Raw genomic sequence first — 25,926 nt, forward strand, 5'->3', positions numbered from 1 at the left:
TCTGGTACTGAGTGCTGTTGTCCCCTGTTAGGTAGCAATGACCCTACCAGGCAGATGACTGTGAGGACCCACCCTGTGAGGTTCCGGCCAAGCTATTCAGCTAGCCCTGGACTTGCTGACTGCCCCTCTCCCACCAGGCACTATGAAATCCGGAGAAACGACGACATCATAAACTTCTTCAATGACTTCAGCGACCACCTGGCCGAGGAAGCCCTATGGGAACTCTCTCTGAAGATCAAGCCTAGGAACATAACAAGGCGGAAAACAGACCGTGAAGAGAAGACCTAGGAGCAGGCTGGCTGTGAGGATGCTCAAGCAGCCAGGAGAGGACCTGGACCGTCCCAGCCTCAGAGCCTGTCCATGGCTTGGCTGTGTGGCAGCACCGAGTCTGCCGGCCGGTTTCCTGCCTCCTTCCCTATGGCTAAAGCCCCAGGGTTCACAGTGAGCTGGCTGGCAGGCCTCAGGACTGGCTTGTGTACTGGTGGCCCCTGGTCTGGTTTTGTTTTCTGTTTTCTGTCGATGCTCCGTCCTGTTCCCTACTGTCCCCTCCAACAGGGAGCAGAAGAAACCTGAGCAGCAGACCAGGGGAGTGGCTGGCTTCCTTCCTCCCTCCCAAGGCTGTCTTTGCCTTCTTAAGTGGCAGATAAGTAGAGGCCCCACCCAGGCCCCTTGGGTAGACCGCCCTCCAGGGTACCTGGAGCCAGAGGAGATAGGGCTGGGAGGTGGAAGAAGGAGAAAAGGGCCACAGCAGGCATCTTTCACTGTCCATTTCCTGCCTTTTAGACATGGAGGATGAGGATGTCGACCTGGCGTGAAAGTATCATGGGATAGGCAGCAGCCAGAGCTGACACTTGTCACAGTACTGGCCCCAGCCCTGTCCTGCCAGGCATGGTCCACCAAGGCTCACCTGCTGGACTGACAGCAGCACCAGTTGCACCTTCCACCCTGTTGCCCCACCACTGTCCAGCCCCAGCCCAGCCCACATCAGCGGTTCTCTGGGGATCAGGAACAGGAGGCAGAAGGGAGAGTTCATGCTGAGCTGGGGCCAAGGCTATGCTTCCAAGTGGCTCAGAGAGTGAGGATCTTTAGTGACCTAGGGAGAGGCAAGCAGCCTCTCCGTGCTTGCTGTGTGCCTTAAATGCCATCTCCTGTTCCTTCCAGCCTGGGGCTTCCCTCCTCCTGTGCCCCACCCCTGGCAGCCAGCAGGGTCCTGGGCCCTTTTTGCTCCCTGGGAATGTCTCCTGTTCCCAAGGCTAAAGAAGCCTAGGATGTGAGGCCTCCAGGGGCTCCTGATTCCAGACAGGTGGCAGAGCCACCCCTGCTGCTGAGGTTGACAATCTGTTCAGGGCTCAGGACTGGGATCTCCCTGGCCATGGTCCCACGGCCTCACTGTAGGCTGATTGGCAGGGTGCAGGTCAGAATGCAGAGGTGCTGCTGGCCCTGCACCATCCCTCCAGTTCAGGTTTGCATGGACAGGCACCCTCATCTTCTGGTCATGGGGCTTGGCCAAGTGGATCCCAGGATTTCTGTGCTTCCCAGCCCAGTCGTCAGAGCAGAAGAAAAGACAGCAGCAGCTGCTGGCCGGGTACTAATTTGAAACAGCTGTCACTCTGAACCCTTCCTGGGTTGGTTTTTTGTTTTGTTTTTGTTTTTAAAGCAGCTTTTATCAAATAAGAACTATAGGACCCTCTTCTGTTTATTTGTGCTGTAAATAGAAAGGGGACATCTGTAAACAGCCCCTTGGCCAGCTCCCTCTGGCAGCAGCCGGTACTGGATTGTTTATGGAGCGTTTGTGGAGTCAGGCTTGTGAACAGTCGCGTGGGTCTTTGGTGTGTTCCTCTTTTACAGGTCCTTTCATTTCAGTCTTTGCTCCTACTTGCTGTCCTTCACCAGCTCTAGGTGCTGCTGTGTGCGAGTGGGGAACACTGTGCACACGGGGTCTTTCCTCCCAGCGCTTTAGAGGCCCCTGCAGCCTCCCTCTGTAGCACAGGCCAACATAGGCCCAGCCTACTGGTGCTGCAGCCAACAGAGCGGCTCTGTGGTCTGTGTCTACTGGTTCCCAAACATGAGCTGGCTAGAAAGGAAGGCTCTCCTTCCAGACCAGAAAAGCCAGGCCCTCCTACAATCCTGGGAGCCTTAGGCAGACTAAGTCAAGGGCCAGGGCACGTCTGGAGTTTCTGTGTGGGGATGTTGAGGTGCGATGTGTGGGTTTAACTTATTAGCCAGCAGGCTTCCCCAGTCACCTGCCTCTGGCTGCGGCTGAGCCCAGTGTTCCCGCAGCCTGGCTTCCACATGTCTGTTTTTTAGGGGTGGGGGGCTGGGAGAGCTGTGAAGATGGGTCTTTATAGATATACTAAGCAGCATGGACAATTCGGTTCCCAGCAGAGGCCAGCCCTTACCTGTGGATATGGTCTGACCAAGGCTAGGGCAAGCAAACACCATGTCTGACTGACCCTTAAGTCTCCCAGTGTGGCACTGTAATATAACCCCCCACTCACCTGTCTGACAATGCATCTTCCTACAGACAGAACAGCGCGCAACTTTTATATGAAAGAAAAATAAACAGACAAAAGCCCGTCTGATGCCACGTCTGTGTCCAGGCTTTCTCTATCAGGCTGCGTTGGGCCAGTCCCTGCTATGTGTGACCAAGGGGAAGGGAAGTGGGTAAGGTAAGGTGGGCTGAGCTCTGGTAAGCATTGGGAGCCCATGTGCTAGGAGAGAACTGACTCCTGCAAGTTGTCCTCTGACGGCCGCGCACACACTGTCATGGGAGTGAGCAGAGGAGGACTAAAGCCCTGGGCCTTAAAACTCCTCCCTTCACCGCCTCTGCTTCTGAGGGTCGTTCAATCCTGTGTCTTCCGAATTCAAGTGCTGAGAAAGACCAAAATACCACACCCAAAGGACAGCTCACAGCCAGCACCTGACTCTGAAGAGAGACCTCAGCAGTTAAGAGCGCTGGCTGCTCTTCCAGAAGACCCGAGTTCAATTCCCAGCATCTGTGATTTGTAACTCCAGTGCCCTCTTCTGACCTCTTTCAGCACCACACATGCAGTGCACACTCATGATGACGAAGCACTCGTCCACAAAATCTAGAAAACTGAAAAGTCTGAGCCAGGCTTGGTTGGTGGTGCACACCTTTAATCCCAGCACTTGGGAGGCAGAAGCAGGTAGATCTCTGTGAGTTCCAGACCAACCGAGGGTGCTGGGGACCTTGTCTCAAAAAAAAAAAAAAAAAGGGGGGAGGGGGGTTGGGGATTTAGCTCAGTGGTAGAGCGCTTGCCTAGCAAACGCAAGGCCCTGGGTTCAGTCCCCAGCTCCGGGGGAAAAAAAAAAAAAAAAAAAGATTGAAGTCAATGTAGTTAACATAGCAATAGAATTCATTTTATAACTTGTCAGTTGATACATGAAAACCACTTCCAAAATCTGACATCTCTGTTATTTTTTTGTAGTGCTTAAAAAACTAGGACTAGAGTCTTTTAAAACCTTCCTTCTGAACTCAGAAGTCAGTTCAGCATCCACACTCCTGTTACGTATTGCAGGCCTTGCAATTCTAGCCAATGCAACAGAACACGAAGAACACGCTAAACCCCGAGAAGGAAAACAGCAAAGTGTGTGGATTACAGCCTCCTGTGACCATTAACTTCACAGATGTGTCAAACTGCCTGGGCTTTAAAGGAGGGAAAAGCAGAAGGGGCTGTAGTTCCAACAGCGTCAAAGAAACGGCTGCTGATGAATCTGCCAGATTCCACACAGGAAACAAGCACTCAGAGGCTGCTAAAGGCCCAGCTGTAAGGGCTCACATGTGGCTCAGTGGTAAGGTGCTTGCCCAGCATGTGTGAGGTCCTCGGTTCAATCCTCAGTGCTACAGCACATGTGAACAAGAAAAAATACTATATTCATAAAATGTCTCACGAGCTGGTCTTTTTTTTTTTTTTTTTTTTTTTTTTTTTGGTTCTTTTTTTCGGAGCTGGGGACCGAACCCAGGGCCTTGCGCTTCCTAGGTAAGCGCTCTACCACTGAGCTAAATCCCCAGCCCGCACGAGCTGGTCTTGTGAAGATGCGAGTTGTCCAGTATACCGGTATTCTGTGTCGCCTCCGCCTACACGCTGCGACTCTCCCAGAATAGCCGTCTGACCTCAGCTAATCGCCGGTGTAAAGCAATCACTATTACAATCGCAATAGTGTGCGCATGCACGTGTGTCTGCAGGTGCAGCTGTGTGTGGGTGCAGGTGTGTGGGCGTTGCACGAGGGCGCGCGCACGTGAATGTGCATGTGGAGGCCAGATGCTAACTAACATCAGATGTCATCTTTAATTCTCCACTTTTGGCTTAGTTAAGATTTTTGCCCACACTTCTAATCTCAGCACTTGGGAAGCTGAGGCACACAGATAACTGAGTTCAAGGCAACCCTGATCTACCAAGTGAGTTCCAGGACAGCTGGGGCTATGCCCAGAAACCCTGTCTCGAAAAACACGACAAAGACAAGACAGATAGCCGGATCTACAGATGTCTGTATCTTTGTTATTTTTGAGTGGGTGTTGTACTTGCCTCTGTTTCTATGTACCTGTATTTTCAGGTGTCCCTACACTGGGCCATCTCTATAGCCAGATAGATCTTTACTGAAATATATTTATAATACCACTACTGTTACTTTTGGGAGGGGTGGATGTTAAGACAGGGTTTCTCTGTGTAACCCTGGCTGTCCTAGAACTCTCTGTAGTAGACCAGGGTTGCCTTGAACTCATAGAAATCCACCTGCCGGGGCTGGGGATTTAGCTCAGTGGTAGAGCGCTTGTCTAGGAAGCGCAAGGCCCTGGGTTCGGTCCCCAGCTCCGAAAAAAAAAAAAAAAAAAAAAAAAGAACCAAAAAAAAAAAAAAAAGAAATCCACCTGCCTCAGTTTCCTAAGTGCTGGGATTAAAGGTGAGCACCACCACTTCCTGGCTTTTGTCGCTATTATGAGCAGTATTTTTTATTGGTTATTTTATTTATTTACATTTCGAATGTTGTCCCTCTTCCCAGTTTCCCCTCTGCAAACCCCCATTCCACCCCCCCCCGTCACCCCCTGCCTCTATGAGGGTGCTCCTCCACCCACCCACTCCCGCCTCACCACCCTGGCATTCCCCCTACACTGGGGCATCAAACCTCCACAGGACCAAGGGCCTTTCCTCCCACTGATGGCCAGATAAGGCCATCCTCTGCTACATATGTGTCTGAAGCCATAGGTCCCTCCTTGGTGGTTGTACTCTTTGGTGGTTTAGTCCCTGGGAGCTCTGGGGATATTGTTGTTCTTCTTATGGGGTTGAAAATCCCTTCAGCTCCTTCAGTTCTTCCCCTAACTCTTCCATTGGGGTTCCCATGCCCTGTCTAATGGTTGGCTGTGAGCATCCCCATCTGTATTGGTCAGGCTCTGGCAGAGCCTCTAGGAGGACACCCATACCACGTTCCTGTCAGCAAGCACTTCTTGGCATCAGCAATAGTGTCTGGGTTTGGTGGCTGCATATGGGATGGATCCCCAGGTGGGGCAGGCTCTGGATGGCCTTTCCTTCTCCACTCTCTGGTCCACTCTTTGTCCTACATTTCCTGTGAGACTGGGTGTGTCAGAACTGCTGGGGGTCAAGCTGTCTCTGGGTGTGATTGGGATGTGGAGGGCCTGCTCCTGGGCACAGATGCAAACTGAAAGCTCAATTAAAAACATTAATTCACTCTTTCCTAACATGTCTCACAGATCGCCTGAGCTCCCCTCACACACATAGTAGCAGTCCTCAGAGCACATCACCTGGGACCACTAACGCCTGCTCCACTCTATGAGCAGTAGTCTTCATTTTCAACTTCAAAGTGGCTACAGTTAATTTCCATATATGTATATTTTGTATCCAGTCACTTGACTAAGTTGCCGTCTGATTTTTGTGTTTATTCATGTCTTAGTTAGGGTTTTACTGCTGGGAGCAGACACCATGACCAAGGCAACTCTTACAAGGACATTTGATTAGGGCTGTTGGCTCAGAGGTTCAGTCCACTATCATCAAGGTGGGAGCATGGCAGCAGCATCCAGGCAGGTATGGTGCAGGAAGAGCTGAGAGTTCTACATCTTCACCTGAAGGCTGCTAGGGTGAGGGTCTTAAGCCCATGCCCACAATGACACACCTACTAGTAGTGCCACTCCCTGGGCCAAGCATATACAAACCATCACAATTCATTTTTTGTTTCTGTTTTTCATAGTATTCTAGCTGCAGAATCATCTCTTCTGGTTTTCTTTTCCGTGTGTGTGTGTGTGTGTGTGTGTGTGTGTGTGTGTGTGTGTGTGTAGGCATGCACATGCTTTGGTGTCCTGTGGCACTCAAGGGACAACTTTGAGGAGTTAGCTCTCTCCTCCTACCATGCAGCCTTTACCTGATGAACTATCCCCCTTTTATCCGGTGAATTTTTTCCTCTTTTTGTTCTTTTTCCGTTTTAAGATGTATTTATTTTATATATGTGAGTACACTGTAGCTGTCTTCAGACACACCAGAAGAGGGCATCAGATCTCATTACAGATGATTGTGAGCCACCATGTGGTTTCTGGGATTTGAACTCAGGACCTCTGGAAGAGCAGCCAGTGCTCTTAACCGCTGAGCCATCTCTCCAGCCCCTGATGGCAGTACTCTTAACATTCGGAATCACCAGCCAGTGTCCTGAAGCCCAGAGGAGGCAAGAAGCTCATTCCCCATGCAGAGCTTCAGGCTGCCATTACAAGCCCACAGCACTTCAATGCAATTCCCCAGGTGACTCACCCCTTCAAAGGGGTGACTTGTTTGTTTGTGACAGGGTTTCTCTGTAGACCAAGGCTGGCCTTGAACTCACAGAGATATGCTTGCCTCTGCCTCCCAAGTGCTGAAATTAAAGATGTTTGTCACCCCTGCCTGGTTCACAGTGATTTATTTAAAAGGTGTGTGAGAATGGTGGTTGGCTGGTGGGTGCTATGATGTACTTTTGAGGCATCTACCAGACTCCACCCCAAATCTTTTCTCCTCTTTATGGCTGCCATGCACTTCAAAGGTCCAATTCCAGAACAGCCCTGTGTCCTGCATCTCCGTGCTGCTCACCGTTGACTTCCGTATTCCATCTCTGCCCCTAAAGGAGGCTCTGGGGCTGTCCCTAGGGCTCCAGGGGCTGTGGCTGCAGACAGCAGGGCCTGAAGGGAAGGTCGGCCAGCATGGGAGCTGTTCGCTTTACAGTCCTTCCTCGTGCCCATCTCACAGAGGGAACCCCTGTGGCACAGTCTTTCTCACAGCCAGCCAGACTTGACCCCAGAGCATGTGAGGACAGCTGGGATTTGTTCTGCGGGTGTCTCATACTGGCCTGAGAGGACTCCTTTAGCTCCTGTGTAGCCAAGATGACCTGAACTTCTGTTCCTTCTGCTCAAGGTTTAGGAGTACAAGTATGCAGCACCACCCCCCTCTGCGTGATGCCAGGAATGAACACAGCCATTGCACATGCACTCAGTCGGCCAACACATCCCGCCTCACCTATTTGCAGCTGTGACTGTAAAGACAGAATGAGAGGGCAAGGAGAGGCCAAAGCCAAAACCCTCAGACCGGGCCAGTAGAGCAGTAAAGAGAAGAGGGCAGCAATAGTCCTGGGACTCGACTGCACAGAGATGGAAGACAAAAAGCTGGGTCCTGAAGTAATGGCAGGAAGTTCTGCCACCTTTTGTTACACACATAGTTGTCCTGGCCTCTCCCAGCATGGGCAGGGTGTAAGACCAGGCAGGAACTCCCAGGGAGAGTGCATATTGACTGCAGCCAGATCCCTGTGCTGGAGGTAGCCATGTCCTTCCAGAAGGTTCTGGAGACAGTGAGAGCTTTAGTCTTCGGTGTTCTCCAGGAGTAAAGGTGAAGGCAGACTTCCCAGGAAGACTTCCAGGCTGTACGTGGATCCCACCCAAGGCCTCATGGACAGGGCTTCTGAGCCCACCTCCCCTTTGCCCTGTGTGAGCAGCAGCTGGCTACTACAGTGGGGACCAGGGTCCCCAGAAAGGGCACAGCCTAGCCTGTAAGTCCAGGGCCTCAGGGAAGGTAGAGGGCCACCACCACGTAGATGACCCAGCTGGTAGACACGAAGACCCCGAAGAGCAGGCTGAAGAGCACAAGTGAGCGAGCCTTCCTTGAGGCTTCCTCTGCCTGGGCCAGGTCACCTCGACCCAGGGCTGCTCGAGTCTGTAATGAGATAGGCCAGGGTGGGAAGTGCCAACGATGATCCCCCTCTTACCCACCCCAGACCCCACCTGCACAACTAGAAGGTGAGGCCCAAGCCACAAGCCAGAAACTGACATTCTGAGACTGTTGGGAACCAGCCCCAGGAGTAATGGCGGAGGTCCCTCCATCATGAGGAATGCTCCCAAGCTCCTCTCATGCCACCTCAAAGCAGCCCTCAAATCTCATTGCACCCCACTGTGCTGATGATGTAAGCTCAGCAGATCTTAAGTGATCTCCCTGGGCCACACAGCTGATGGTAAAGCTGCTTGCTTTACCATTGGAGCTGCTTGCTTCCCTCAGTTCTGACTACTGATGACCTGGGCCTGAGACCTCCTGCTACTTCCCAGCAAGGCCAGGCTGTTACTTGTAAGCACGCACACAGGCTTGCCTTTTGTCAGTCAGAATGTCATGCCACCTTCATGGCCTAACCATGAAGTGCCGGGCGGGCGTTTGGACAGTAACGAGGGACTCAGGGAGAAAATGGGAGGAGGGGAGCTAGGAGGTGGTGAGTAGAGTTATACAAATGAGTGAGGGAACAACCAGAGGGCAGATGAGTAGAGACCAATAGGCGGGTAAGGGAAAAGGCAGATGAATTAATGATGATGGAGGGGTGAAGGAGGGGTAGCTGAATTGATGGGGTGATGTGTCCTAGCTCCCTAGGGAGGGTGGAAAGATGGATTAACAGATGAGTACATTCACAATGGCATGAGTCCTGGGCAGGCAGATGGTCTCTAGACAGAGAGGCAGTTGAGGCAGCCAGAAGGAGATGCAGACTAAACGTTGCTGAAATACCCCTGCCACAGTGATGGGTAACACCTTAGGCCTCATCATTGCTTATACATCTGTTTGTTTGTTTGTTTGTTTGTTTGTTTTAGAAATTGCCAAAACAGATCCTTAGTAGTGAGGACACAAGTGAGAAAGAGAAGGAAAACAGATGAGCAAGGCCAGGCTCCAACATGGCGCATGCATTCCTGAGTCCCACCCAGCTGCTGGCTGCTGAGTGCTGAGTGCTGGGTGGCCCCCTAACAAGTCCCCACAGGGACAGAGGTTGTGTCTTATGAGTATGTCCCTCCTGGTCACCTACCTCGTGGGAGTAGACAATGGCAATCAGCCCTGTGAGCAGGCAACAGAACAGGGTCACCAGCACCGACTCCATCATGAAGTCCTTGGGCAGAGGCCTGTGCTCCACTTGCATGGGAGCAGGCCCGCCAGCCACGGGGCTGCCATACTGTGGGGTAGAACCACTTAACATGAAGAACCAGGGAAAGTCAGGCTGCCCCATTTCCCCTCCGCTCACCCACCCATGCGGCTGGAGTCCTCTCGTTGCTGTGCAGCACACAATCTAGCCCAGAGTAGGCTACCAGATGTCTTCTCTGCCAGGGAGAGTGAAAGCTCGGAGTCTCCACTGGCAACCCATGGCTCCCTGCTTTCATTGCATCAACAGGGACTCTCTATGTACACTTGGCCAGACTGAAATTCTGGAGATTCGCCAGCCTCTGAGAGGCTTTTGCTAGGGTTAAAGGCTTGGGCCACCTAGTCCTAGCACTTAAGAGTCGGAGGGAACAGGATCAGGAATTCTCAACTATATAGTGAGTTCCCGGCCAGCCTGAGCTACATGAGACGTTATCTTTTAAAAAAAATTTTTTTAATTATTATTATTCTATCGTGCCTCACGTCCACCCCCTTGGGGCCAAACAAACAAACCCCATCCTTCCCAGAACACCTGACTTAGCCACCCCACAGTCTGTGCGGAGCCCAGTATCCTTTCTGGACAGCTCCTATTGGTCCTTAGGAACTCTGTTGCTGATCTCCTCTTCCTACAGGCATGAGGTGGGTCGTTGTGCTCACCGTGGGGAAAGGGAAGGAGGCTCCGCCAGGGGGTGGGAAAAGTGGGCCGGGAGCTGGAGGGTAGAGGGCGGCGGGCCCCGGCGCGGGCTGGAACAGCACCGGCACCTGCGGGAAGGGCGGATAGAGCAGCGCCACTGCCTTGGGGTCCGGCGGCGCGTAGGGTGGAGGCTCGCCTACGAAGCCGATGGGCGGAACAGTACCGCCAGTAGCCTTGGGACCGGGACCCGCCTCGCCGGACGCAGTCGCGGGCTCTGGGTCCCCCCGGGCTGGCTCGCTGCTTTCTGCGGCCTCCGCCGGATCTTCCTCCGGCCCCGCGTCTTCTTCCAGCAGCTGCGGGCGGCGCGGGAGCTGCGGGAGCGATGGCTGCGCGGCGCCGCGCTGCTCCTCGGCGGCTGGGGGGTCCTCCCGGCCTGCGGGGCTATCGCCTGTCTTGGCGTCGGGACCTGGGGAGAAAGGCAGGGCTGGGAGTCAGGGCCGGCGAGATGGATTCGTTGGAACTGTGGCTGCTGCGCCATAAAAACCCGAGTTCAGGGGCTGGAGAGATGGCTCAGTGGTTAAGAGCACCGACTGCTCTTCCTGAGGTCCTGAGTTCAAATCCCAGAAACCACATGGTGGCTCACAACCATCTGTAATAAGATCTGATGCCCTCTTCTGGTGTGTCTGAAGGCAGCTACAGTGTACTCATATACAATAAAATAAAATCTTAAAAAAAAAAAAAAAAAAACCGAGTTCAACCCCCAGAACCTACATAAAAACCATGACAGAGGTTTGCCATCCCAGTGATGGAGACACGTGGGTCCCCAGAGGTTCACTGGCCAGCCACCTTAACCTAATGACCTAACAGCCAGTGAGACTCAAAAAATACCGTAGGCAGCTCCAAAAGGAAAATTCCTGAGGTTGACCTATCTCCTCCCTTCTCAGGAAGAAAATAAAGGACAAAAAATTCACAATGGAAAAGTTTACGCTGTGTGCTTTAACCACACTTTTTAAAAACTGAATGTATTTTGTGTGCGTGAGTGTATCCTATGCATCATATGCATGCAGTGCCTAAGGGGGCCAGAAGAGGGCGATAGAGTCTGTGGAGTTGGAGTTACAGATGGTTGTGAGCCACCATGTGAGGGTGGAGAAATGAACCCAGGTCCTCTGCAAGTGCACTTAACTCCTGAGCCATCGCTCCAGCCCTAGCCACACTTTTTTAAAAAGCTTGCCTCTCCAGTTGATTATACAAGTCACCCAAGTCACTGAAAGTGAGAACAGGAGAGAGATTCCTCACCCCCTGCTCCCTCCCAGTCCTGAGCCCCAGACCTGGCCACAGGAGGGATGTGGGGCAGAACTGGGGTCAAGCAGCTGAGCACACAGTCAGCCTGTACTGCTGAGCCCAGGATAAAGGAAAGGCCTTGAAGGAAGAATGGAGGGGGATTCTGAACTCCATGTGAGTCAAGGCCTTTGCCCTTGACTGTCTCTGGTCCTGGAGGAGCCCAAGTCCTGATCAATCAGGGAGGCTTTGAGGCTCGAGAACTAATCCTCCAAGCATTGGATGCAGCCCTGAGCACCAGGTGCAGGGGCAGCCCCACACTAACGCAGCAGGCGTGAGAAAGGAGCCAACCATGGGGAAGCGATACAGAGATGAACCAACCAGGCTGAGCGCGGTGGGCATCGCCCCAGCCAGGGAATTACAGCAGGGCCAAGAAATAACATGAACAGCCTGGCACCCAGGGCACAACCCTGAATATTCTGCACCGTGAGGAAGACCGTGTGCGCATTCTTTTCAAGAGAAAAGACCAACAAGCCCTGCAATCCCAGCACTCAGGAAACTAAGGCAGAAGGATTGCTGCAAGTTCAAGACCAGCCCAGGCTACAACTTGAGACTTATCTCAAAGGCAGGAAGAAAGGCCAGCTGGATGGCTCAGCCAGGTAAAGGAGCATGGGGCTGAGGCTGATGGCCTGAGTTCAATCCCCAGGACCCACAGAAGGAGAGAACTGACCCCTGCAAGTTGTTATCTGACCTCTCCACCATGCATCACGGCATTCCAGTGCTTGCACGAGAACACCCCTAACATGTTCGTGCACACACACACACACACACACACACACACACACACACACACACTAAACTTGGAGAAGAGGAGGAGGAAAAAGACCAACCAAAAAATAAATAAATAAATAAATAAAGCCAAGTGGTGATAGTGATACCTTTAATCTCGGTACTCGGAAGACAGAAGCAGGCAGATCTCCGTGAGTTCAAGGCCAGCCTGGTCTACAGAGCAAGCTCCAGGACAGCCAGGGCCACAAAGAGAGACTCTGTCTCCAAAAACCAAAAACCAAAACCAAAACCAACAAGCAAAACTAACACTTGCCAGCTCTGATATCCAGACACTGGAATTATAAGAGAAAGCATCCTTTAAAACCACTTTCCACAGGTAAAAAGAAACACACTGGAAATAAATTCAGCAGAAAGCCATATTTTAAAAAGAATCAAGTCACTAACTAAAACTTAAAATATCTGAATTTACTGAGACAAGTTTTTATTATGTAGCCCCAACTGACCTGGAACTCACTATGTAGACGAGGCTAGCCTCAAACTCATGGCTGACTTGACGAGGGCTGGAGGAGCATCTGATATTTAACAATTTATTTTATTATTTTTTAAAGATTCATTTATTATTGCTTACATGTACACCTGCAGGCCAGAAGAGGGCATCAGATCCCATTACAGATGGTTGTGAGCCACCGTGTGGTTGCTGGGACTTGAACTCAGGTCCTCTGGAAGAGCAGTCAGTGCTCTTAACCACTGAGCCATCTCTCCAGCCCCAGGTCTGATATTCAAAATGAGATCACAACACACTTTAACTATGTTTCCTCTGATGTGTTTGAACAGAGTTAAAACGTTTTTTTAAAAAGTGTTAAAGGTTGGGATATAGTTTAGTGATAGCTTGCCTGACATTCATGGGATTCTGGCTTCAACCCTCAATACAGGAGAGTTGGGGAGGGGACAGATGGAAGAGGTGGGGAGAAAGGAAGGTTTTTTAAAAATCACCTACACGGGGGCTGGGGATTTAGCTCAGTGGTAGAGCGCTTACCTAGGAAGCGCAAGGCCCTGGGTTCGGTCCCCCGAAAAAAAAAAGAACCAAAAAAAAAAAAAAAAATCACCTACAGGGCTAGAGAGATGGCTCAGTGGTTAAGAGCACCAACTGCTCTTCCAGAGGTCCTGAGTTCAAATCCCAGCAACCACATGGTGGCTCACAACCATCTGTAATGGGATGCGATGCCCTCTTCTGGTGTGTCTGAAGACAGCAACAGAGTACTTTCAATAATAAATAAATCTTTTTTTTTTTTTTTTTAAAGAAAAGAGCTCTTGCTAAACATGCAGGAGGACCTGGGTTCAGATCCAGAGTACCCTCTGGGTTCAGATCCAGAGTACCCTCTGGGTTCAGATCCACATCTGTGTACCAGACACCTCAGTGCTACGGGGGATGGACAAAAGAGGATGGTTTCAATTTTTTGAGCCCTGGGCTGAGTGAGAAATGCTCTCAGGGTAATAAGGCAGAAAATGCTAAACACACCTGGAGTTGCCCTCTGGCCTTCAATGCCCAATAAGGAGCCACTAGTTCACACATTTGCATAGACAGAGACAGAGACAGACAGATGGTCAGACGGACACACACGCACGCACACACATTACTGGCATGTTGGAGCACCTCTCCTGTCTTGTGGGGAAATCCTCCCACCACCACTGCCCTTAGTTATAGGCAGACCACTAACGGCGATTGCAGTGTTACAGAAATGACAAGCCGGTGCCCAGGCCCTGGACTCAGGACTTCAGGGGCCCCCTTACTTAGACCAGAGAACCTGAGTCCAGATAGCACTTCGGTGACTTAGAACCACTAGGGAAGGAGCCCGTCCTTCCAGAACGCTGTCACAGAAATGTCAGGCCCCTGCCCTAGTTATCAGAACAACAAAACCCACAGTTTCCCTGGATCCAGCCTGCTCAAATACCGGGCCTGATGGCACCGAGATAGGGGCCCCGGAGTAAATAAATCCTCTGGCTGCGCCGGGCTCCGTGGCCTCGGGTTCTCGAGTTCTTGACACCCGAGCCTGAGGCGATAGTCCAGCTGAGACAGGGGAATGGAGGGAGCTGCTCCAAGGCTTGGGGTGTTCTAGAAGGGGGTGGGGTGGAGGCAAATTCTACCAGTCACCCCAGCATTCCCTGCAGCAGGTGCAGGGAATGTGAGGGGACACCCAGGGCATCCGATCGCTACTCTGCACAGGTCCTGGCCTCTTAGGCTTCGGAGTCTCTAGAGTCCCACTTCCCACCCCCACTCCAGGGTCCGCTGCTCTGATGTGTGGCCCTACCGTGTAGCATCCGCGCGAACCCACCCAGCCTGCAATTTCTGATCCAGGCTGCGACCCCAGCCTGCCCTGCTTTGGGGACCTGGCCTGGTCCTGGTGTGTGTGTGTGTGTGTGTGTGTGTGTGTGTGTGTGTGTGTGTGTGTGTGTGTGCGCGCGCGCGCGCGCGCGCGGAGGGGGGGGAGAGGGGGTGCTGGTTAACAAAGCCAACAAATACTGGACGCTGCAAGGAGATTGCGGGGAGGGAAATGCAGAGCCACCTGCTGCTGCCAGGACACCTTCTGTCCGTCTGAGGCCAGTCCTTCCCCAGCTGTCCCGCAACGATGCAAGAAAGGGCGGGAGATCCTGAGCTATCCCCGCAGCCTCTTGGCACCCCAGGCTCTGAGTGCGAGTGTGCCCTGGACCCATTATTGCTCTTGTCCGCACCCTCAGTCTCTGCTCTGTTTTCCCTGTACCCCGCGCCCCTCACCTGCCTCCATGACCCGATCAGCGTGGGTGCCCGCGGGCTGTGCTGCTCAGGACCTGTAGCCTGGGTCCGCCCCAAGCCGGTGGACGGCGGAGGCTCAGGTTTCCTGGTGCCCGCCGCGCGGCAGGTTAATAATTGGCCGCCTTGTTTGTCCACGGCTGAGTCAACACGTCGCTCCCTCGCGCCCTGGCGCTCGCACCCACCCGGCGTCCTCCTGCCTTGGGATAGTTAGAGCTGCAGAGGACCCCGAGGGCAGGGTCCGCTCTGTGCAGCCTTGATCGATCCCTTTGCGGAGTTGCCGGGACCTGGGTGTGTCGGGATTGGGGGAAGCCAACGAGAGATTGGAACAGGCTATTCCCACGGGGATGGGTAGAGCCAGGAAAGAGACCATGGGGGAGAGGTGGAGACCTGACCTACCTGGGAAGAGAAGCAGGGTGCACCTGTGACCCAAAGCAGGATAGTGTGGCCAGGTGGGGGTTTTCATCAGCTTCTCACCCCCCTACCCCCAGAGAAGCCACAGTGTAGAGCTGAGATCTAGAACATTCCGCCTCCCACATGCCCTACCTGGCCCCTGAGATACAGCAGGCCAAAGAATCTACCTAAAAATACCGCTCTCATAAGGCGGGGATGCTTGGCCACCTTTTGTTATTCACAGCTGAGCTCCAGACAAGGCGGACCTGCCTAGGAACTGAACTGAGGATGACTGACTGAGGGAGTGACTGAGAAGGAGGGACCGACTGAGCAGCCCTGGTCATGGCTGAGTTTGAAATCTCACCAGGTCTTGAAGCTTGGGTGGATGAGGCAGAAATGTGGGATGAGGAGAGGTGGCTCACAGAGTTTACAAAGACTCAGCAGAGCTTCTGGATAGGGAAATGAACTCTACCCACCGGCTGAGTATATATGGTTCAAGTTTAGCTCATCCACGTGATCCAGAAGCTCCTAATGTATGTGTTAAAAATGACAGGGAGGGGGCTGGGGATTTAGCTCAGTGGTAGAGGGCTTACCTAGGAAGCGCAAGGCCCTGGGTTCGGTCCCCAGCTCCGAAAAAAAGAACCAAAAAAAAAAAAAAATGACAGGGAGGGGCTGGAGAGATGGCTCGGAGGTTAAGAGCCCTTGCTGCGCTTACAGAGGACCTTGAGTTTGGTTCCCAGCGCCCACACTGGGCAGCTCACAACTGTAGCTTCAGTTCCAGGGATCTGACACCCTTTTGTCCTCTAAAGACACTGCACTCACATGCCCATACACAACTACAAAGTCTTACTTTTCTATTGCTCTGAAGACACACCATGACAGAAGGAACCTAGGGAAGAATGTATTGGTCTGAGGTTTACAGGAAAGAGAGACTACCAGAGCCGCAAGGAGACCAAAGGGTGAAGCTTTAATGTTATACAAACTGCAAGACTGTCTGAGAGGAGGGAGAGCCGCCCCGACTAAAGGGAGTTTAGGTATTTATAGAATGCTTTAAGTTGACCTGAAGATCATTAAGGAGAAAGGGGATTGCCCCAAACAAAGAAACTGTCATAAACATTAGACTTTACCAGGAGATCTCTGATCATTAAGATAGGAGAATGTGTCGGGCTGGAGAGATGGCTCAGCGGTTAAGAGCACCCGACTGCTCTTCCAGAGGTCATGGGTTCGATTCCCAGCAACCACATGGTGGCTCACAACCATCTGTAAAGAGATCCGATGCCCTCTTCTGGTGTATCTGAAGACAGCTACAGTGTACTTATATATAATAAATAAATAAATCTAAAAAAAAAAAAAAAAAGATAGGAGAATGTGTTCTAAGGCAGTGGTGACCCATGCCTTTAACCCCAGCACTTCAAAGGCACAGGATCTCCGTACTCCCTGGCCTGGTGATGAATTCTCACCTCAGACACTGTGAAAGTCACTGGTTAAGCAGCCCTACAGGAGACTGCAGGGGAAGCAACCAGCACCCAAAACCACAGGCTGCTGCACTCTACATGAAGTTTTGGAGTGACGAGTATCTAATAACAGACAGCGAGATTCCACATCTGAAGTTCTACAGCTGAGCAAAAGCATACAAAAGGCACTGGACAAAAAACAGTTGCGGGGTTGGGGATTTAGCTCAGTGGTAGGGCACTTGCCTAGCAAGCGCAAGGCCCTGGGTTCAGTCCTCAGCTCTGATAAAAAAGAAAGGAAAAAAAATTCAGGGGGCTGGAGAGATGGCTCCGCGGTTAAGAGCACTGACAACTCTTCCAGAGGTCCTGAGTTCAATTCCCAGCAACCACATGGTGGCTCACAACCATCTGTAAAGAGATCTGGTGCCCTCTTCTGGTGTGTCTGAAGACAGCTACAGTGTACTTATATATAATAAATGAATAAATCTTTAAAAAAATTCAAAAGTAAGGTTGAACATGGTGGGTGGCCCTCACCTTCAATCCCAGCACTCCAGGGGCAGAGGCAGGCAGACCTCTGTGAGTTCAAGGTCAGCCAGGTCTACACAGTGAGTTTCGGGACAGCCAGAGCTGTTTTCTATGTGATAGACTAGCTAATTCCCAGCAGCACTTGTTCCTTGCTGTTTGAGTATCATCCGGGCTGCCTTTCTGCTCCAACAATCTGTCCTCAGGATGCATTCCTCCTCGATGCCTGTCCATCTCCTCTCATAGTGGCCTCCTCCTCCCCCTACTCCTCCTCCTCACTTTATCATGCTTCTCCTCCTCCCCCTCCTCCTCCTCCTCACTTTATCATGCTTCTCCTCCTCTCCCTCTCTCTTTCTCCTCCTGATTCCTACCACTAGACTCCCCAGTAATTGGCTGCCGTCATTTTTTTTTAACCAGTCAGAGAAGACTGAGCAAAGTTTATACAGCATCATTTGGTGTTAGACGAGAGTGTGCTTGTGGGACTGCACCAAGACCTTGGGGCCAGTGGCCAGCATTTGAATACATAGCAGCACTAGACTAACCCACAACATCCATATTGAACGTGATGGCACACGCCTGTCACCCAGCACATGCCTGTCACCCTAACACATGCCTGTCACCCCAGCACATGCCTGTCACCCAGCACATGCCTGTCACCCTAACACATGCCTGTCACCCCAGCACATGCCTGTCACCCAGCACATGCCTGTCACCCCAGGACACGCCTGTCACCCCAGGACACGCCTGTCACCCCAGCACATGCCTGTCACCCCAGCATATACCTGTCACCCCAGCACATGCCTGTCACCCCAGCACATACCTGTCACCCCAGCACATGCCTGTCACCCCAGCACGTGCCTGTCACCCCAGCACACGCCTGTCACCCCAGCACACGCCTGTCACCCCAGCACACACCTGTCACCCCAGCATATACCTGTCACCCCAGCACATGCCTGTCACCCCAGCACATGCCTGTCACTCAGCACACACCTTTCACCCAGCACATGCCTGTCACCCCAGCACATGCCTGTCACCCCAGCACATACCTGTCACCCCAGCACGTGCCTGTCACCCCAGCACACACCTGTCACCCCAGCACATACCTGTCACCCCAGCACGTGCCTGTCACCCCAGCACACACCTGTCACCCCAGCACATGCCTGTCACCCCAGCACATGCCTGTCACCCCAGCACATACCTGTCACCCCAGCACGTGCCTGTCACCCCAGCACACACCTGTCACCCCAGCACATACCTGTCACCCCAGCACGTGCCTGTCACCCCAGCACACACCTGTCACCCCAGCACATGCCTGTCACCCCAGCACATGCCTGTCACCCTGCACATGCCTGTCACCCAGCACATGCCTGTCACCCCAGCACATGCCTGTCACCCCAGCATGTGCCTGTCACCCAGCACGCACCTGTCACCTAGCACATGCCTGTCACCCCAGCACATGCCTGTCACCCCAGCACATGCCTGTCACCCAGCACCCTATATGTGGAAGTACAAACATCAACAAGGTCAAGGTCATTGTTGGCTACATAGCAAGTTTATCAGGTTGAGTTACATGAGACCTTGTGGGAAAAGGGGGAGGAAGAAGAGGAGGAGGAGGAGAATACCAGAAACAGTTAGATGTGCTAGTACACACCTTCAACCCCAGCATTTGGGAAGCAAAGGCAGGCAGATCTATGTGAGTTTGATGTCGGCCTGGTCTACAGAGCGAGTTCCAGGACAGTCAGGGCTACAAGATCTACATAGTGAAACCCCATCTAAAGAAAAAAATTATACACGCACATATACATTTTTTATTTAAAGATTTATTTATTATATAAGTATACTGTATCTGTCTTCAGACACCAGAAGAGGGCATCAGATCCCATTACAGATGGTTGTGAGCCACCATGTGGTTGCTGAGAATTGAATTCAGGACTCCTGGAAGAGCAGACAGTGCTCTTAACCCCTGAGCCATCTCACCAACCCACATATACATATACATATATACATATAAAACTGTGGGCTTTTCCACCATGCCCTAGTTCATGAGTAACAATTAGGAGGCTTATAATTTATCAATAAATGCCTAGGTTTTAAGCTAGGCTTGTTCCCCAACCAGCTCATAACTCAGTTATCCTGTTATTCCATTGTGCGTCTGCCCCGTGGCTGGTTATCCCTCCTCACTTTCATACATCTGACTTCCTCCTAGTAAGGATGGTGAATCTTCCCATGCCTGACTGTTTCCTAGAGTTCCTTTCTCTGTCTGCTGGATATCCCACCTTCTACTCCTGCCTCAGCTTATTGGCCATCGGATTTTTATTTTGATGAATCAGAAGGTGCCTTAGGCTGGCAAAGAACAGAGACATATTTTCCCACAGTGCATATAAATATTATCCCTACATGTATATGTGCATATGTATATGATATATAACATATGATGTACACACACACACACACACAGGTGCACATGCACACATATATCTATGCATGAGCCCATGTTTTAAAAAAAAAAAAAGAACACAGAGAGAAGCCGTGCTCCCTCCAGGATGCCTAATGCGGTGACATCCCACAAGCTGGGCTGGGCATGTTGGTTTTCGGTGGCCTTGAGGGTGCAGGAATGGGTGTTTGCAGCGTCCTTTCAAATGACAGGTGGGTCATGTTCAACCACGTGGAGAGCTGGAGTGCAGGGGAGCTGTGAGCTCACCGCAGCATTGTGAGCTCACAACTGAGCTCACAGACACACTTTAGACACGGTGACTCCAGCTAGGGCAGAGATGGCTTCCTCTGGTTATGATGTTAGTACTTCCTTCGTGATTCTCATTCCCCGAGAGCCATCTGCCAGACGAAGGAAACGGGCCTCTGCCCAGCGGAAGGAGGAGGCTCGAGCGAGGGCCTCATCCTGCTGGAGCTGGGTATGGGGAGAGGAACAGAGACAGGCAGATGACGACGGTCAGTTAGAGATGAATGACTTCGCAGTCCTCAAAGCTGATCCTGGCCAGGTGTTCTGGCCTGCTCAGGTACTGGGGCTCAACCTGTCATCTCAGGGGTGGCACATGAGGTGGGGGCAGAGGGGTGGGGAGGACAGGATTGACTAGAGGAATCTGCAAGTCACATATGAGACTTTTGCTATCCTAAAGAAAGGATGGAGGGGGTCTGAAGCCTCAGTTTCCTCATTAGGAAAATTCTGGTCTGTTCCAGTATTCTCAGAGCCCTTGCCCCACAGCTAAGAACTGTGTGGTTTTAAACCGTCTCTGAGGTTAATGATGGCCAGCGGGATTGCTCAGTGGAAAAGGTACTTGATGACAACTCTGCAAATCTAATTCCCATTCCCTAGACAGAACTGACACCCGTGCTTGGCCAGCTACTGTCTCCCTGCTCTTATCTACTAGATTCAACCTCCAGGATGCACAAACCAAAGGGCAGCCATTATTCTCCGCTTTACCCAGTTGTTTCTGAATCGACAAACACAGCCAGTGCGTGGGTCTGGGAGGAGGGAAGGCAGGAAAGCAAGAGGAGAGGGAGAATGGTTATGTTGACCCTGATGATGAGTCCATCCCAGGAGCAAGGCCTATAGTCAGGGGCCGTTAGCTCTCTGCCTCCTGCACTTGGCACTTTGTCTACTTGCTGTGGCTGCCACAGGTCAGAGCTCCAGAGGGACTTAGGTCCTTGTGTGTTCAGGAAGGAGCCCCTGCAGCCCCTGCTTTGAGCACTGGCCCTTCAGAATGCTACTAAGTAGCCTGAGACCTGGGCATGTCTTGTCTGTACCCCAGTAGCTCCCAGCATGTGCAACTGTCCTGTGCCTGGGGCTGTGCTACCCTGCTTGCCGCATTACCTTGTGTCCATGAGGCACATGGGCTGTGCTGCCAGACAGGCGTAAGAACTGGTGTGGTGGGGAGCGCTCAAACCCTGGGAGTCTCAGAAACCTGAGACGGTCGGAGTGGAGCTGCCCCCGGAACGTGTAACTACACACCAACCGAGAGGACCATGGGCGGTCATTCATGTAACGCAGCATCTGGAGTTCAAAGAAAGCATCACCAACATCCGACACTCAGCCAATAGGAAACCTTTACCTCCACAAACCCATCCCACTCCCCAAGGTCCTGATATCCCTGTCCCACATGGAATAAAGTGTACAAGTTAGTTCCCCAAGGATCATCTGAAAGGAGCTGTCTTTACTGAGCTGTAACTTTTGGAGAAGACTTCTCCCTCACAAAGCATTTATCACCGGATCTCTGACCTGCCTGGCTGGCCAGGTTCCCGCTGCCTGCAGGGGCTCACATCAGAGTGGCAGCAGCTCACACTCCTATTGCTACAGCTGTTAAGGGACTTGGGACCCCAGCTACCTGCCCAGTGCAGGCCACCCAGCCCCGAGCTGGAACACTCTTGGCATTAATGCCCAGCTGGACCTGAGTCCTGTGGAACCTGTTCATCCCAGACTCTGCCAGCTCAGTCTGGCATACAGACCTGTCTGACACCTGAGAGGGAAGTGGGCAGACTGGGGACCTCACATGTCTGTGACAGGGAGGCACATGGTCTTCTAATCCTGCCCCCCCACCTTGTTCCGTTCTATGACAGGTGACCACAGACAACACTGCTTCTGCACCTCCAACCACTGATGACGTTATGTTCCTCGGGGTCGTTCCTTGCCCAGATGCTGATCTCATTAGGGGGGTGTCACCTCAGGTTTGTGCTTCTCCCCACCCTCCTGTCTGTTTCCCGAAGGACTCCCGAAGTTCTCAACTCTCTTCTCTCTTCAGATAGCTTGGTCCGGGTACTGCTCCGGGAGCCTGGCATGGGGAGGCCAAGCTGGGGAAGGCTTGGGAAGATGGGTGTTGAGATGAATTTGGCTCATGGTGTCCCTGTGTGACAGTAAGCAGAAGCTGAATAATGTTACCTTGTTTCTTTCTACCTACACAGAGCCACGATGCTGGCAATTGCTCTAACCTCATGGAGGAGACCAAGTAAGTGTTCCCTACTGAGGGAGTCAGGGCAGGCCTCTGCCCATGAGCCCTGTTTCCATCAAACTACCTGCACCCCTGATCTTATGTCTCCTCCCTTAGGACTTTCTCTTCGACTGAGAGTCTGCGACAACTTTCTCAACAGCTCAATGGCCTTGTGTCTGAGGTACCACAGGACTGGGGTCCAGAGAGAAGGTAGAGAGGAAAGGAAGGCACAGTAGAAAACGAGGCAGGGATTCCCGAGCGGCTCTTGTCATGCTTGGAGAAGACCTGGATTTGGACCTCGATGGGCAATGTGATTTTATCCTGTTTATCCTGGTGTGGAAAGTTCGAGGTGACAGCTGTTGAGCGGCGGGGTTGAGCCATGGGGGTTTAGGGGCCATGAGGAGTGGCACAAGAGGGTGTGAGTGAACAGGAAAGCAGACTCTGCTAGTTGAGGGGGAATAGGAGGCTGCAGGGATTAGACAGTGAGGGTCACAGAGCATCTCCATGAGAGGTATTGTCTCTCCTAGTCTACATCCTACATCAACGGGGAGGGCCTCACGTCTTCCAACATGGAGGAACCTGAAGGCCTGGACCATGGAATACAGGAGACCCTGTCTCAAAAATTCCATAGGGGTAGGAGGGCTTGCAATGTAGCTCAGTGGCTACATTCTTATCTGTTGGGCACAAGGCTCTGGGTTCGATTCCTAGAACCAAAACAGAAAAAGAGAAGTCACGGGATCACAAGAGTATGTTTGAGCAATACTTAGCCAATCTGAGACACTTGGGGACATCCAGATAAGAAACACTGACATCCGTACAAGAGAAAGACAGACGTTCAGTCGTGCTGTGGACAGTCCCAACCTGAAACAGTATGAACAGAAGACAGAGACAGGAATTTTGTTTAGTTGAGAAGCGAGCAGAAATAGTGACAGGCAGGTTGGTCCATTCAGACCCTTGGTATGAGACAAGAGCCTCACTCACTCACATCTTAACCAGGATGTGCTTTTGCATCGATCATTGGTACCAAGGGCACTGGGGAGAAAAACATTCCCTAGATCCAGTTCTGTGTGAGAACAGCTCTCTCGTGTGCCATAGCACACACTAGCCTCTAGGGGGCAGTGTCCGCTCAGCGATGTGCCCATCAGTTGGTTAGAGTCTCTTCTGTGAGTCCCTCAAGTCCCTCCCATCTGTGCAGACCAGCCAGGCTCCTGGTCATAAGCTGGATCTTTCAGCTCTCTTCCCAGGAGTCTCAAGAGAGCAGTAGGGAGCTACTTGGTTGGAAAATCGAGCCCGACATGCAAGGCCTGTATGCTATACACAGACACCGCCTCACATCTGGTGTAAACCCTACCTGAAAACACTTGAGAGCCAGGTACGATGGTTCACACCTGTAATCCCAACTCCAGAGGCTGAAGCAAGAGAGCACCGCAGTTCAGGGCCAGTCCCACCCTTCCTGCATAGTCAGGCCCTGTCCAAAAATAAAAGTAAACCCAGCAAGCTGGGTAGATCACTTCAGCCCATAGATCAAGACCAGCCTGGGTAAGCAGTAGAGAACCTATCTCAAGGTTTAAGGACTGGCCTGGAGTTCAGCTCAAAGCCTGCATTCCCAGCATCCCCTCTGCAGGACTGGAAACAGGGAGGACTTGGTGCTTAAGAAAACGTGGTGGTTCAGCTCCCAGAGCCAGTTCCCACCATCTGGTAGTAGGTTACTCCAGCTCCTCAGAACGTCTCGCCCTCTTCTGTCCTCTACGGGCACCACACTCGTGTATACAAATGCATATTTTTTATTAAAATTTTCTTTAAAAAACTAATATTTTATATGTCCCTGTGGCACTCAAGACCAAAAAAAAAAAAAAAAAAAAGGTGCAACATAGTCTCCACTCATCCTAGACAACCAGAAGGTTGGGGATTTCTGAGTGGACTGTGGTGGGACCATCAAATTGCACCCCATCCAGCCTTTCTCAAGAGACAGTCACACTCCAGTAACAGCGTGACAGGAGCCAGGCAAAGCACCCAGTGTCTCACAGCGAGGAGGAGGCGGAACCTCCAAGCCTGGTCCCTAGAGGCACTGTGAGGAAAGGTCCTCCAGGTAGGCAGGAGCAGAGGAGGGTGACAGTCACACACCCAAACCAGTCGTATGCCGAAGGTTTCAGGAGCCAAGGGTTGAGAATTGCAATAACCAACATTTACACAAGTCTGTGACTCAGCCAGGCCCTGACCCCAACAATGGAGCAAGGTCTTTGGAGCCGTCCCTCTCCAGACTGAGCCAGCTGAGGTACAGAGCACGAGGCACGTTACATCAGATACACAGCAGTGTGACTCCAGAGCTGCAGAGGCTAGCCTTGTAAACGGTGTGGTGTGCCGCACACTTAGCTCCAGCACTTGGGAGGCAGAGGTAGGCAGATTGAGTTCAAGACCAGCCTGGTCTACATGGCCTATTCTACGAGAGCCAGGGCTATCCAAGACCCTTTATTCAGAATGGGATATCTTAAGTCAAGCTTCTCATGTAGCCCAGGATGGCCTTGAACTCATCCCACCTGCCTCCATCTCCCAAGTGCTGAAACCATGTTCAAATGTCTAGTTCTTCTCTAAGGGAAGGGATGCACGGTGGAGGAAGGATCCACAAGCCCTCAGGCGTGAGGTCTTAGTTGCAAACCTCTGCCGTGCTTCTTAGAGAAGGCTCAGCAGTTAGAAGCACGAGTTGCAGGGTTGGGGATTTAGCTCAGTGGTAGAGCGCTTGCCTAGCAAGCGCAAGGCCCTGGGTTCGGTCCCCAGCTCCAAAAAAAAGAAAAAAAGAAAAAAAAAGAAGCACGAGTTCCTCTGGCTACTCTTAGGGGAATTGACTTTGATTCCCAGTACATACATGGTAGCTCACAACTGCTATAACCCCAGCTTCAGGATGTCAACTTTTAGTGTCTGTACAAACTACCCCCTACACATACACACATTACACAATTTTTTGAAGATTTGTTTTGATGAGTGTGCATGCGTGCATGCGTGTGGACGCGTGTGTGTGTGTGTGTGTGTGTGTGTGTGTGTGTGTGTGTGCGCGTGTGTGTTGTGAATGTGTGCCACTGGCATGCAGGGATATGTGGAGGCCAGAGGTGACATCAATGTCTTTGAAATGGTTTTCCACCTTATATTTTGGGTCAAGGTCTAAGATGCTAGTCAATGAGCTCTAGGGAGCCACCTGTCACCACCTTTCAGCACCTGGCATCACAGGTGCACACCACCACACATCTGCACATGCTTGCTGAGGATCTGAACTCGGGTCCTCAAGCTGGCATAGCAAGCACTTTACCCACCGGGCCGTCTCCCCATCTCCAGGACATTACACGTGCTAAGTAAGCGTTTTGCCACTAAGGCACATTCCCAGGTTTCTTTTCAATTTTCACTTTGAGATAGCATCTTGCTAAATTGCCAAGGCTGGCCTTGAACTTGTGATCCTCCTACCTCAGCCTCCTATAGGCCTATTCCTTCTATACTTCTGTGAGTATTCATTAGTGTTGCTTAGCCATGCGTGCTAGGCAAATGCTCCACAGCCGACTCTGCCCCCAGCCCCTTTTCACTCTCATTTGGAGACTGGGCAAGCCCTGAGCCACTGCCATCAAGATGGTCTTGGATTTGGGATCCTCTTGTCTCGGCCTTCTGAGTACCTGAGATTACATGTCTGTGCCACCAGGACGTTTCCCTAAGTATTAATGGC

General features: G+C 51.9%; 2 protein-coding genes, 1 long non-coding RNA gene and 1 pseudogene across 52 annotated transcripts in view; 2 read left to right on the plus strand and 2 right to left on the minus strand.

The window, feature by feature from the left end:
* The window catches only part of Rapgef1 (Rap guanine nucleotide exchange factor 1), a 117,819-nt gene extending 115,232 nt beyond the window's left edge, over positions 1-2,587 (plus strand). For all 48 annotated transcript variants that reach the window (NM_001427397.1, XM_087654194.1, XM_087654195.1 and 45 more), the window contains one exon: positions 138-2,587. In NM_001427397.1, the coding sequence (NP_001414326.1) occupies positions 138-288 (151 nt within the window). In that variant the 3' untranslated portion in view covers positions 289-2,587. The remainder of the gene's footprint in view (positions 1-137) is intronic.
* Positions 2,588-6,898: 4,311 nt separating this feature from the next.
* On the minus strand, positions 6,899-15,001 carry Prrt1b (proline rich transmembrane protein 1B). Of its 2 annotated transcripts, NM_001430746.1 has the most exons (4): positions 14,900-15,001; positions 10,083-10,525; positions 9,319-9,462; positions 6,899-8,195 (listed from the first exon to the last, which is right to left on the minus strand). In NM_001430746.1, exons 1-4 carry the CDS (start codon positions 14,907-14,909, stop codon positions 8,046-8,048), a joined length of 747 nt encoding a protein of 248 aa, NP_001417675.1. In that variant the 5' UTR covers positions 14,910-15,001; the 3' UTR covers positions 6,899-8,045. The 2 variants fall into 2 exon arrangements, with proteins under 2 accessions (NP_001417675.1, NP_001417676.1); NM_001430747.1 differs by lacking the exons at positions 10,083-10,525; positions 14,900-15,001 and having other exon boundaries at positions 6,900-8,195; positions 9,319-9,638.
* A 4,093-nt stretch (positions 15,002-19,094) lies between these two features.
* Positions 19,095-22,924, minus strand: LOC147995405 (uncharacterized). The gene is made up of 4 exons (XR_015684220.1): positions 22,780-22,924; positions 21,881-22,136; positions 21,110-21,289; positions 19,095-20,185 (listed from the first exon to the last, which is right to left on the minus strand). It is a non-coding gene; the product is annotated as an uncharacterized LOC147995405 (long non-coding RNA).
* Golga2l1 (golgin A2 like 1) lies at positions 20,052-22,874 on the plus strand (annotated as a pseudogene). Its single transcript, XR_015684216.1, has 5 exons — positions 20,052-20,294; positions 21,853-21,960; positions 22,195-22,238; positions 22,338-22,401; positions 22,748-22,874. The product of XR_015684216.1 is annotated as a golgin A2 like 1 (transcript).
* Positions 22,925-25,926: the final 3,002 nt, after the last annotated feature.

This window comes from Rattus norvegicus, chromosome 3, assembly GCF_021556685.1.
Source record: "Rattus norvegicus strain SHRSP/BbbUtx chromosome 3, alternate assembly SHRSP_T2T, whole genome shotgun sequence".
Lineage (NCBI taxonomy): Eukaryota > Metazoa > Chordata > Mammalia > Rodentia > Muridae > Rattus > Rattus norvegicus.